This window comes from Hyalella azteca, unplaced genomic scaffold (assembly GCF_000764305.2).
Source record: "Hyalella azteca isolate HAZT.00-mixed unplaced genomic scaffold, Hazt_2.0.2 contig12241, whole genome shotgun sequence".
Taxonomy (NCBI): Eukaryota; Metazoa; Arthropoda; class Malacostraca; order Amphipoda; family Hyalellidae; genus Hyalella; species Hyalella azteca.
Genome location: NW_025942204.1, coordinates 87,688 through 101,629, shown reverse-complemented (window position 1 = coordinate 101,629; position 13,942 = coordinate 87,688). Strand labels below are relative to the sequence as shown.

At 39.8% G+C, this 13,942-nt stretch overlaps 1 protein-coding gene across 2 annotated transcripts in view; it reads right to left on the bottom strand.

Annotated features, from left to right (window-relative positions):
• Positions 1-536: 536 nt before the first annotated feature.
• The window catches only part of LOC108682673 (regulator of G-protein signaling 20-like), a 35,015-nt gene continuing 21,609 nt past the window's right edge, over positions 537-13,942 (bottom strand). For both annotated transcript variants that reach the window (XM_047883209.1, XM_018171886.2), the window contains 2 exons: positions 9,797-9,963; positions 537-2,436 (listed from right to left, as the gene is read on the bottom strand). In XM_047883209.1, coding sequence (XP_047739165.1) covers positions 2,212-2,436; positions 9,797-9,963 — 392 coding nt within the window. In that variant the 3' untranslated portion in view covers positions 537-2,211. The remainder of the gene's footprint in view (positions 2,437-9,796; positions 9,964-13,942) is intronic.

Below are 13,942 nucleotides of genomic sequence, written 5' to 3'. Positions count from 1 at the left end.
CTTATTGGGTTTTCTTTTATTTTTCTAATGTGACTAGAGCTGAGACGCTGGCACCTCTCAGCGACATGGCAATGATGCAGTAAATATCTCAATGTGTGTTAAACTCTAGCTTGCCTAAGATTAGTCAACATCAAAGGGAGAGAGTAGGAATAAATGTTGAAGAAATGCTGGTAAACATCAATGGGAGCACACATGAGACTCGTGACTTCTTTCAGACGATGCATGGCGTCGATGTAGAGATGCAATGTCTGAGATAAATGAGGGTACATGGAAATAAGTGAAGCTATTGACATAACAATAAAATAGAATCATGTGTCAGGTAAATGAACTATAAAAAAAACTAACTGACTGGTTTAAATCTAAAAGTTCTCATTTACTTTCTCGTGAAAAGTATTAATTATAAAATAACCTAGACGTCTTTGGGCACGAGAAAAAATAAATGAAGAGCATTAAATAACGACGAGAATAATTTAATAACTGAATACTACAACGAAATAAAAAAATATTGTACAGATCATACATAAATTTATCATGAAACCAGAATCATTCTAGCAAATTATTTAATTAAAGAAATTGATTCACCGAGTAATTCGTTCATCACATAAGCTCGGTTTGAAGGAAGATTCGTCTGAAAATAAAGTGAAGCAACTGTTCATGAAGGCAAAAAGGCATAAAGCGAAGGAGTGTTCAGTGATATTATGAAGAGACCGAACATCACCAGTCTCGTCTCGGAGGCTGAAGTAGGATAATAACATAAATGAACGAGTTATGTTGTTCAATAAGTGACACACTCTCTGCAGGTACGTAGCACTGAAACACCGCACTTATATGCCGGACCAAACTGTATGAGGATGACCCGCACATAAACAGAGAGTGCATCGCTGTTTGGACAACGTCTCACTCATTTTTCTGAGTGTATATAGGAATGAGGGTTGTAATAAATACAGACGTGATGAGGGAGAACATCGGGGTGCTACTTGCTACGAATTTATTGATGTAAACAGAACTTTTACGAGCCTAACGTTAGCAGATGTCGTCTCATCTATCACTTAACAACCATTGAGACAATCATTGCAATAATTACAATATAAAGACGTCAAGAGAAATGGAGATATCGAAAGATCGAGGCTGTCACAAACTCAAGAGTTGACCTGATTTGCTGGTAACGTACAGCTTCTTTGACAGGATTTTAAAGTTTATAAGTAGTGAGAGGGTGTTAGAAAATAACTTTTTTTAGTATGTCTTTTGAGAACGACATTAAGTGGACTATTAGACTACAGGAATAAGTCGGCAGGAGCGCGGAAAAAAATGTGCCTCACTTCAGGTCACTTGATCTGATTTTCAAGAAAATTTGCTCGTTTTTACTGGGAAACTTCGAGGCTATTGGGCCATCAATTTATTAATTGTAAACAGCTTCTTAAATCACTCAATAAAATTCGAAATTTCAACATAAAAACTTGTTATAAATGTCGACCGAATTCGAAATTTGTAATATTACCAGAATTTACATTCAGGTTAATAAATTTGGCTAATATTTTGATGAGTATTTACAAGTATGGGAAACAATTAGTTTGTTGAGGGTATTTTTTTTGTCGAAAGCTGTACGTCACGAGCAACTCGTTACACTCTCGCAGTGCGTGGACAAACTGTCGGCAGTGCATCTCATGGTAATTCATGGTCACGACATCAATGGTCACGGCATTGAAGTAAATAATATTAACCATCACGATATTAATGGCATTAACGGTGACGGAATAATGACCGAAAAGACAACTGGTTTGGAATGTTGGTATCCTTGACTCAATTAGTATTTTCGAATTCATCTGAATCATTAACAATTCGAATAAACAATCGTAATATCATTTGCTTGTCTACTTGATGGCTTATAAATAAGCAGTAGCCGGGAAAAATTCACTATCAAAAAGAGCCTAACGATTGTTAAAATCGTTCAACACAAGTTTTCAAAGAGCACTACGGCAATTTCTGAACATCTCAAATAATGGCAAAACTAGCACAAAATGAAGCGACTAAATGACAAATGAAGAAAAATTTGACAGAAGCAAGACGTCGATGCAGACGTCCTCGAAATTCATAAAGCACGCGTCCATTGATGGCCGTGACCACGACCAGCGGCTCCATCTGAGCCAATGTAGACCATCTGTTATCTTAAGTTAGGTCAGCTGATATCAAACAAGATGTAAAATGGGTAAGCTATGTTGCACTATCCTTTCTGGAGGTGCTTTCTTTTCTGCCTGCGCTACTGCAATTACTGGTCAACTGAGCAAGTTCTTTATAACTGGAAGAATTGATGAAGCGAGGATACGAGTCGCGGTGCATCAAAGTGTAGATCTGAGACTGCGCCTCGTCGAAGGTGTGGGGCGTGGGCGCTCGCATGTTCCGGTGTACGATGTCGCGCACACGCGAGTCCAGCGACACCTGCAACATAACCAACGTTAAACACTTTCATTTAAAGAGGTTTAGCACTACACTCCTTTAATAAAGGAGCATTACACCGTAACACCACAAATGGGTATGGCAGCAATGAGGCGTGAGTGCTGGCATTTACAGGTGTACGAGGTCGTGAGTTCAGTGATACCTACGTTGGAAACTACTAACTCAGAATGCGGCATACCTGCGTTGGAAACTTATAACTCAGAATGCAGCCTCAAACATGAGATTGTGATAACCAAAACTATTAATGTGGTAACAAATATGAGTATGTTATATCAATGAGGATCGAAGGAATGGTAAAAATGAGGGTTAAAAAATTCACATGAAACTTGGGAAAAAGAACGATCGTTCAATAACACGAATGAGGGCTAGAAGAACCCTCATTCAATCAAGGTAACACGGACTAGTGTTAAAGAAACACGGAGCGAACACTCCTATTACTGTTTTCTTTATTTTCTTTCTTATAGTTCTCTACATGAGAACTCTTGTCTAGGGTTCCTCAACGGAAACAAATAGGTTAGTTATTTTGATAATTTCGCAATTGGTATTCGTAATTTATTTGTTCTTCTTACTGAAACAGACTGTCTTACATCTTGAATTGACTTTGAAGATAGGTTCTAACTTCTCATCTAGGTACTTTATCCAGATAAGAATCCTCCCCATCTCCGTAACGTGCAGCTTGACCAGCAAACCTGTCGATCAGCTTGCTTCATCATTTGTCACCTGCCACTACATTATTTTATTCTGTAACCCGCGATTTTTTGCGTTAGTGTGACTTATTCCTATGAATTAAATACTGTTATATTCATATTCACTCTTTGATTTCTGTACTTTTTCTGACAACAGCCAATTTTCCCTGCAGTGCGAACCACAACTACGGTTACTGTTCTTTAATTAACTGGCTGCTGTTCAACTACATCGTTTGGCGTTCTATAGTTTTCATTAACTTCTTTAATTTACACTTGCGCTGAATTTCAATAGAATGAAAAAAAATGAACAAATAGCGAGCCGGATCACACACTAACAACTCGAGGTTAATGGATAAAACTAACCAAACAGATCGGAGGTAACACAATGCGCCGGCTCGCTAAGAAAAGTTATGCAAAACTAACGAAAAAATCTTGGGCTTCGATGAATGGAAATGGAGTGCGTCATGACCAGCGGCGGTCCACACAAATAAAAATATCGAGTCAAATTGTCCAAATGGTGACACTTTCTTCGGGCAGCACTGATCATGTAGCACTGCTGTGCCATTACGTTGGGGTCAACTTGATGAGAATGATCCAAATAAATTCAAAAAGTTCATCATTATTTGGACAAATCTCATTAATTTCTCTGAGTACAGGAACAGGGCTTGCAAGACGAATTGTTTCTTCAAACACGAGGAAAAGTGGAAGGATTAGAGCAACAACAATCTGGATAGGAATTCCTAAACCGTTTCTGTATTAATGTCAATAGTGTTTTGAAACTGGAGTTCATAAATTACAATGACTAAAAATAATTTTGTTTCCAGAAATTTCTAATCCAGCAATTATATTCATTAGACTAGCGCAGGATTTTGTTATCCTAATAATTGGAAACAAACTTTTAGGGAGGGAAAAACTATGAAGATGCATTTTCAATTACAATAAAAAAATCTAATCCAAGAAGAACTTGCAGTTATTTCTTTAAAAAACAAGTAATTAATTCAACGGAGGCGTGAGGGTGTTTTGCAACGCTAGCTCAGGTTCACACTCGCGATAAGAATTGCTAAGCTCCCAGCGTATTGTTGCGCAATTCGATAACGTCGCAACGAAAAATTATTGTCCTTTTCATTTCACGAGTTGCCAGCACTGAACAAAAACCACGTATACATACTTAAATGACTATTATAAGCCTGCAAAATTGCGAATAAAAAATTGCGAATAAAAAGGAATCAAAAATATTATCTACGAATGTAGGGCTAGTTATCAAGTAATCAATTTACTTAATTGCCACGAACTACATCACTACATTATGAATTAGGTCTTTACAATAACAGATGTATAGATGAATGATATATTTATTTACTACATGTACTCATGAATACTTGGTCGGCAAACTGAAATAATAATTGGCTGAAAACGCCAGGGAGGTTGAGGTGGACCTCTGTAGGTTGAGGTCGGCCTCAACCCAAAGCTTGAATTCACACTGTTAGAAAAAACGGTGAGAAACGGTCCCACTGGCATTCTAGCGGCCGCGGTCGCTCCGTGAAAATAAACTGTTTCTCCGTTTTTATCAGATGTTTTACGGATTTCTTGTCTTAAATTAGAATAAAAACGGCGACACGGTTTTTCTTTTCACGTGCCGACCGGCCACTGAAATGCCGGCAATATCGTTAACGTTAATTTTTCTAACAGTGCAGCGAGCTGAAGAGATCACACAGACCCGATCGCCAGACAACCAAAACTACTTTCAGCGCCCAGCAAGACAAAGGATTGCAGGCACCCGGCGCCATGCATCTCAGGTTACCAGCCAAACGCGGTAACATCATCGCAGATATCGAGACTTTCCTCCAGCTCATATTGACGCTATGCGTATAAAAGGAACAAACATGAAGCATGGTATGGACGAGCGTTCGGAAATAATTGGCTTCTTGAAGTTTTAAGAATGAATAGAAAATGCTTTTCTGTTCGATTTCGAGACAATGTTCATTTTGCGCACTTCTAATTCATGAAAATATTTCTTCTAGACACGGTACTTGAAATTTACCTAAGTTCTGTTAGGCCTCAGTTCAATGAGCTTGTCATAACATTAAATATATAACAAAATTAAAATAATATATTTGTCTTTTTTCAAAAAAATTATTAATTGACCCAACTTAACTATCTTCCAACACGAGCACGATTCCTGTAGGATTTCTTTTAATCGTAGCTTTTCAGGATATTGGTATTGACTTTGAGAAGTAGGCAAAATACAAATTCAATTTCAGAAGTAGGTAAAACAGATTCATTTTTAGAACTCAATTCCGCCCACAAACATCTTGATCAAGCCGCACGCAACTGACACGTGTGTGGCATGAACCTACAAAATGCACGGTTGCATCACAGAATACATCATAGCCATAACTGCGCAGTCAATAACACCAGAGGATGAAGTGAAAGATCCTGCAGAGGAAAATTACCATACTGAGACTCGTCGCGTGCGGCAACAAAAGAGGCCGGTCAATATACAAAAGGACTTCGCTGCCTGAGGTAACACATGTCAAAAGAATCCATGGCAAGATCACCGCCAAGATTGCCTCCCACTCACGATGATTCAAGAGAGCTATGAATGACGGCTATGAATGAGGGCAATGAATGAGACCCATTAGCATGGCATTCAGGGAAAGAATGAGTCCGAAGGCGGAAGCTTCGTGGAAGAAATTACTCTCCGAGCGAGCACGCCCACGCGCTCATTGCTCACTCCTACGCTCATTGCTCACTCCCACGCTCATTGCTCACTCCCACGCTCATTGCTCACTCCCACGCTCATTGCTCACTCACATTTCCTGCGTCTTGGGAGTACAAATTTCGGCACATCCACAAACGCACTGCACGGCTGCCTAACGAGCGTTCGTCAAAAGAACAAGAGTGGTTCAAATTAAATTCTGCAGATAATAAAGTTGTTTATGTGACACTACATTTATGCTCGCATGATTGTAAATAGAACAGCTAACTTCAACTAAAAGAAATTCGGAAAGCATGAAGTCGAAAGGTAGATCCGCATCGTTCACGTATCAATATTTCACTCTTCAACTAATTCATCTGCTAACCAGAAGCCTATACAAAGAGTGAAAAGTTCATTGAGTCAGACGAAATAAATTATTCTCTTAGGTAGGAAAACATTATTGTGTTATCTCTTGACATAAAAAACTCACAAAAAAATCAGGTGGATCTGCATTGGGAATTAAAATGCACTTTACAAAACTCTATACGTATAAAGAACTTCAGTCACAACAGAAAATTCTACCATTACAAAATTTCGCAATGCATCTTCGAATTCTTCAACATTTTGTATTTTGGCGGAAAAAAGCTTTGGACAACATTTAATAAAGCGATAAAATATTATACACATAAATAAATTCCACCATGGAAGTCATGATAAAAAGTTCTCGGCAAGACGAGTGTTCGGTAGCTACCGAGTCCACGACATGGCGGGAGGTTAAATTTTGGGGCGCGCTGACCGCTGGTTTTGAGTAGGCGGGCGAGTCTGGCGTCGGCGCCCCTGAGTGTTTGGGGGCCTCAACTTTAAAAGTTTGGGAGCAGCGTCACCACCAGCGCTCTTCCCTTCCACTACCGCCATTTCCTACCACCCTTTCTTTTCCTCACCCTACCTTCCCTTCTTATCCCCGAACTTTTCTGTCCCTACGCTGCACTTCCCTCTTCCGCCCACGCGGGTGCACGTGATGACGAGACGTTGCAGGGCCAGCGCTGTCACCGTCCTCACCTAATTACGCGTCTTTTATGCTTTAATTATCTCCTTTGTGAGAGTCAAGACCTCGAGTGCTAAGTAACTTTGATGCAGTAAAAAGGCACGCAACTCGAAAAATCTCTTGCACTCTGAGGCGACAAACGTGTTTTTAAAAATGACAAACGAACCACAAATAGCCAACGAAATGAAATGCACGTGGAGTAAAATGGCGAGAAAAAATAAATTCAGAAAGAATACAAGTATTAAGAGAAAAAACTACATGCACGAAATAGTACAAATGAGAGGTGATATTTTAAAAAGCAACTGGAACGAAAAATAAATAACAACATAGTAATTAGAATCAACAAAACTTGATTGCTTAAAGAGGAACTAATCTAAATTGTAATAATAAAGACAATGTCCACTGACAAAAATTCAAAAAGTTTTAACTTAGAAGCTTTGGAGATCTGATTCACAATAATTTCAGGAAATCGGAAGACACCATTTTGATAAACTTACAAATTAATAATTTAGTGTACTCGTAAATTTCGTTGTAGTATGGAACTTGTGATGGAGCGCAATGCGGAACATTTTCAAAAACATGATGAACTTTAATGGCATTTTCTTTTTTATATCAAATATTTAATTTCGCTATGTATTGCACTCCTGGGTTTCATCGCGGTCTAAAAGCAAAAAAAAAAAATCAAACATGTTGCGCCAAATCGCCAACAGCTGTGGACTTTGCTGGTGAAAAAGAAGCACCAGTCGCCTTTCATTGTGATTGAAAAATATGAAAGAAAATGTGGATCTGAAAAGTGAAATGGTTCAAAAAGTGCAATGCACGGGAGATCCTGAACAGAAATACGTACACCAGTGGTCGGTCACTCATACTGTACGAGCGATGCCAGTGCAACTAAAATCAACCAATCCCTGACCAATGAGATCTGCAGTGGAGTACTACAATGGCTTGGTTGTGCACAAGTCTCTCAGAAATAAAACAATAATAAGATGATCCAGTTTTTTAGTGAAAATTCGATCACGGCGGTGAGATATCCGAAAAATTGAAGATGCAGGTTAAGTTCAAGTGTAACCACTGATAGAATGAATGCTTGTTAATTAAAATGTGAAATCGATTATACAGTAATGCAAACGCCAAGACCAAATTTCGTACATCGCAAAAAATACCAACCAGAATCCAAAAATATGTAGCCAAAAATGGAAGAAACAACCTAATAAAAGCAATAGCCTAAATAACAATGGCGAGGTGGCAGTAAATGGACGCTAGCAAGGAAGTAGGTCGAGGGCTCGAAGAGAGCTCGGTCTCTCGGACGCCTGTGAAGAGAGTCGCTCGCTGCTCAGCGACAGGAAATCGAGCCTCCATCGAGCGAGAAAAATGCAAATGCAACGAATACGCCGACGAAATACCGATTGCTTTACGGAAATGGAAGTTGCTGGTGATGGCGCGAGCTGAAGTATCGTCCGTCGAAGGTATGCGGTGAAGGACACTCGTGATATTCATTGGCTTGTAGGTTTTTAGCCATGCGCAAAAATACACCACATACACGAGCCGTTTGTATTGGTTAGACTTTGATCAGATTGCTTTACGATTTGTTTTAATAAAAATTGAATGCACGAGTACATCTAAACGTCTGTCGCTACCGCTGCTTGCCGTATTGTTATCTGAGTGAGCATTGTGATGTTTGGAATCATATCATATCATAGTGATGTCTGCGCTGAAGAATAGGCTCGATGTGGACTGTGGTCGATTCTTGTACTTTTCTGGACTTGTGCACAGGAGATCTAAAAACAGGTCCTTCGACCAGATCTTTTCAAACTGACGATAGTTTGAAATAGCTACTATACTTCCGCCGGGTTCGATATGATGCTAGGCATTCAAAGTCTGAACATATATTTTTCCATAGCTTTAACTACTCTGTTCTTGAACACGTTTATAGTTTATACTCGGAGCGCCAACGATGTCATCGGGGAGGCTGTTCCACATGTCGGTGACACGAAGCGAGAAGAAATGTTGTCGCGTGGACAAGTTGCAGCGCCGTGTTTTTAGTTTATAGCCGTTACCCCTGGTGTTGGTTCTTGTTTCAAATTCTAGTAATCCTTCTGAGACCTTGTATATACCATGAGTATACTTGTATACTTCAATGAGGTCTCCATGCAGCCGTCGATAACAGAGGCATGGTAGCTTCATAATATTTAATCTTGTCCACAACACGTCACAAGTACGGCCGCAACACGTCTCTCTCTAGCACGTCACAAGTACGTCCACAACACGTCTCTAACACGTCACAAGTACGTCTACCAAATTTCCTCACTATACGTCCAAATCACGTTCTGAACACGTTCAAATCCCGTCAATGTTCCATCCTAAACACGTCCTTCACACGCCTACAAAACCGCCGCAACCGACCATTTGACGCCCTGAAGAACGACCAGGTTGTCTCTCACCGCGACTACCAAATCGTTCGGAAAATTTCAGGATATCCTCGAAACCATTAAATGTATTTCTGTATAATGTATTCCTGGATATGCTCGAAGTCGCAAAACATACTTCATATTGAAAGTTATAATTAAAAGGGTGTCACCTTACGTAACGTTCAACATTTTCAACTTTTGGACAAACAAAAGTTACGAAGCAAATAATAACTCAGAAAATGACCAAGAAGAAAAATTGTTAATATATATCAGGGTAAATAGATGACATTCTATAGCTATTACGTACAGAGCAAGAGTACATATCCTCACCTCCTTTGGAGACAATATACTAATATAATCCTCACCTCCTTAGGAGACAATATACTAATATAATCCTCACCTCCTTAGGAGACAATATACTAATATAATCCTCACCTCCTTAGGCGACAATATAATAATATAATCCTCACCTCCTTAGGCGACAATATACTAATATAATCCTCACCTCCTTAGGTGACAATATACTAATATAATCCTCATATATGAGGCGGGCCTTCTCCTCGACGACGGCAGGGTTGGTCTCGAGTTTGAGGTCCTCGCAGGCCTGCCAGAAGAGGATGTTCTCTTCCGAGTACTCGCACTTCAGGAACTCGCTGAACGCTCTGCGACCGCCTGCGCAAAATATAAAGCATTTATTGAGAACAAATGCGATAGGTGGAGTGAAATTACGTTTATGCGATAGGGATAAACTTAATAATTACTGCGACTGCCTGCGGAAAAAAAGCATTTCTTGAGAATAAATGCTATAGGCGGAGTGAAATTACGTTTATGTGATAGGGACGAACTTATTAATTACTGCGACCGCCTGCGTAAGAAAATATAAAGCATTTCTTAAAAACAAATTCAATAGGTGGGGTGAAATTATGTATATGTGATAGGGACGAACTTATTAATTACTGCGACCACCTGGGAAAAATATAAAGCATTTCTTAGGAACAAATGAAATAGGTAGAGTGAAGTTAAGTTTATGTGATAGGGATGAACCTACTAATTACTATTAGTAGTAAATAGCGAAGTAAATTGCTGAAGGTCATGAGCTGCAAAAATTAAAAATACTAATTTTACAATAGGATATGATTGAGGCAGGTTAACTATATATAGTGGAATTTTGTATTGGCTCAACAATTGTTAAGATGACATCACATATGCATGATGACATCACATATGCATGATGACACCACATATGCATGATGACATCACATATGCATGATGACACCACATACGCATGATGACATCACATATGCATGAAGATACCACATATGCATGAAGATACCACACAAGTCCTCATTATCGATGTCACTTGTTTGCTTGAATCGCAAATTCACTAGAAATTTAAAAGCAAAAGAAATCCACAGAAGTGCATCATATTTTTCAGAAAACGTTTGGGAGTCCAGCTCCATCGTCAGTTCAAAGATTATAGAATGCACATAAAATCACAAGTTAGTCCAGTTGAAAGTCACGGCACCGAAATTTAAATTTAAATTTGCAAATTTGAAACAATTTAGACAAAGCACACATGAGAAATAACAGCAAAAGCTATCTATTAACAATCTCAAAGGGATATGAGCTGAAGGCTGAAATAAAACCGGGCATAAGTTTAGAAATTTACAAGGTTCTAAAATACGCAGATCTGAAGTACCGGAAGTGGAAGCTAACACCTGAAAGTCACTGTCAGATACTTAATCATTACGCTGTTCGGCGTGAGTGTGCACAGCCGAATGAGGAGGGCGCAATAGTAAATGCCCAGTCCTACAACTTCTGCCCTTATGTTCAGCGACCCTAGAATAAAGATTGCGTGACGTCATCCCGACGTACGCAGATGCACATCGTGCACAACAATATTGATAAACTAGGGACGATCGCATTTTAACAGTGAGCATATCTTTGTATCTAAAGAAAGAACCGATTTTGAATTGTTTACCAACCCAACTTGAAGATTGACATTTGGGGAGTATTTATTGTACAAGACTTTCGATTCCTCGATATAGCTTCGGACACAGGGCCAAAGTATGGAAAAGAGCAATATTCTACGTTCCTACTATCGCGCTAGGGAGCAACCTCACTGTATCGCTTCGACATGAATTTCTTGATTTGGGTAAACACCAAACTTGCCGGAAATTAACTATAAAGCGATAAACTTGTGCGCAAAAACTTAAATTCAGCACGCATAGCATGGTATGTATAACACATACGAAAGCAACTGGTCTCTGACAGTGACTTTAAGGTGTTAGCTTCCACTTCCGGTACTTCAAGTCCAGACTATTATGATACCGCATTCAAAATTGCGATAACTAGTTAATCACACACAATTAGCATGGCAGCGTTAAGGATATTTTTGTGGATACATTTCACGCGCACAAAATTCTAGTCTGAAACTTTCATCTCTAAGAAAATACGTTAATTGAACCAGTCATACAAAATGAAATTAAGGTCGTATATTCTTGCAGTATAAACACGAAACGTTTTGGGTTCCAAAAACATTTGAGTGCAGCGTTGAATTCCAGTCAAAATTACCATTAAATTTGATTAAAAATGACGCTTAGTCAAAAGAAAAATGCGTAAAAGTATTCTAATGCGAAATCTGCATTAAAAAATATGGAAAGTCGTATTCTGATAAGAAGAATGTCCGTGAAATAAAAAAAATATTCTAAATCTTGAACGTTTATCAGATGCGATACGGACGGGAGTAAATTTCATGTTGAAGATTTGTAATAGGATCACCATACTCATTCTGAAGCAAAAAACTCAAAAACTGAAGCGACAATTAAACATGTGAGCAGAAACATGGCAACGATGTCTAGAAAATGGGGCAGCAGAAGCACCAAGAAACGATGCAGTTCCATCAGCCGTTGATCGCGACCACTAACGAGGCAATGTGCATCTAAAATGGCAATTTGCGAGGCTAAGTCATCAGATTATGAACGTGATGGCGAAATTGCGAGCAGGGAAAGCTAGGTTGGCTGTCCACGGGGTGAGATCAATAATGAAAATTAATACTAAGTTCATTAAAATATAAATGATATGATAATGTATGTAAAATGAATTCGTTATAAATGATATGATAATGTATGTAAACTTAATTCGTTTCATTCTCTGAAGAAATAATTCAGATCCATAATAATCAAAACTCTGATGAACGCAATTAATCTGCGGAGTTGGGCCCAAACAGTTCAATTTACGAATCATGCTTACTTAATACCAATTGTTAACACTTCGGGAGGTTGTTATATACGTGGCATATACGTATTTATAAGCCGGCTTAGCCGGTTAACTAAGAGTAACAGATTAACTTAGCGGAGCAGGTTAACAACGCGTTAAAGGTTTAGCCGATAATTTTGGGAAGTAATTTTTTTATGAGCGGGGTCCCGTTTTTATTCGAAAGCTCGTAATGAAGGATATCTGTTCCTCAGAATTACGACGAAGGTATCAGAGAAATAAAGAACTCCCATCATCTATAATATAATCAAAATGAAGTCTTATTAATGAAACCAATCAAAAGTTCACTTAAATTCATATTGAAGCATATTTTAATACCCAGTCAAACTTCTGAACTAATCAAGCTTTGAACCACTCTTTCTACACAGATCAGTTATTATTCAATTTCAATAATTATAAAATAATAAATACAATAATTTATAATATTTTCTCACCTCATGGCGACCGAACAAGGGAAGAAATAAGGAACTAGTCTAACAGCGACAAGACAGTTCAGGGCGAGTTGGCAAGGCGTGTAGACAGTCTGCGGATGTGTCTGTTTTGCAGACGATTATTGACGGATGTCTTTGACGGCTACACGAGCGCCACGGAACACAGCTAGCGCCGCTCTCGCTGCCCACGTACACGACAGCGCAGCGTAAACATGCGTCAGCCACGCGTGATGCGCACGCCTCAGCAACGCGTGATGTGCACGCCTCAGCAACGCGTGATGCGCACGCCTCAGCAACGTGCGCTGCGCACGCCTCAGCAACGTGTGATGCGCACGCCTCAGCAACGCGTGATGTGCACGCCTCAGCAACGCGTGATGCGCGCGCCTCAGCAACGTGTGTTGCGCGCGCCTCAGGGGCAGCCCTTATCGTGGTCTGCTCTGCAGGGGCAGTCCTCAGCGTGGTCTGCTCTGCAGGGGCAGCCCTCAGCGTGGTCTGCTCTGCAGAGGCAACCCTCAGCGGGGTCTGCTCTGCACTAGCAGTCTTCAGTGTGGTCTGCTCTGTCGTCTCCTCATATCAGCAGCCATGTCGTCAACTTTCTTCTCACGTTCCTTATTTTGCAGCAAACGGCTGTAATATTTCTATGCTGCGCACGCCTCAGCAACGTGTGATGCGCACGCCTCAGCAACGTGCGCTGCGCACGCCTCAGCAACGTGCGCTGCGCACGCCTCAGCAACGTGCGCTGCGCAGTAGCAACGAAACAGAGAAAAAAGTGAGCTGCTGGTAGCGCTCAACTTAGAAATGTTTCGTGACCTTTTAATGTAATAAATAACGGTAGCTCCAGGAGCTTTTCGTCACATTCTCTACCAACGGTTGATCATTAACTACTGAATATGATAAAAGAGTTGTAAAGAAGTCCGAGTTTGCCTTCGAGTGCATAAAAACAA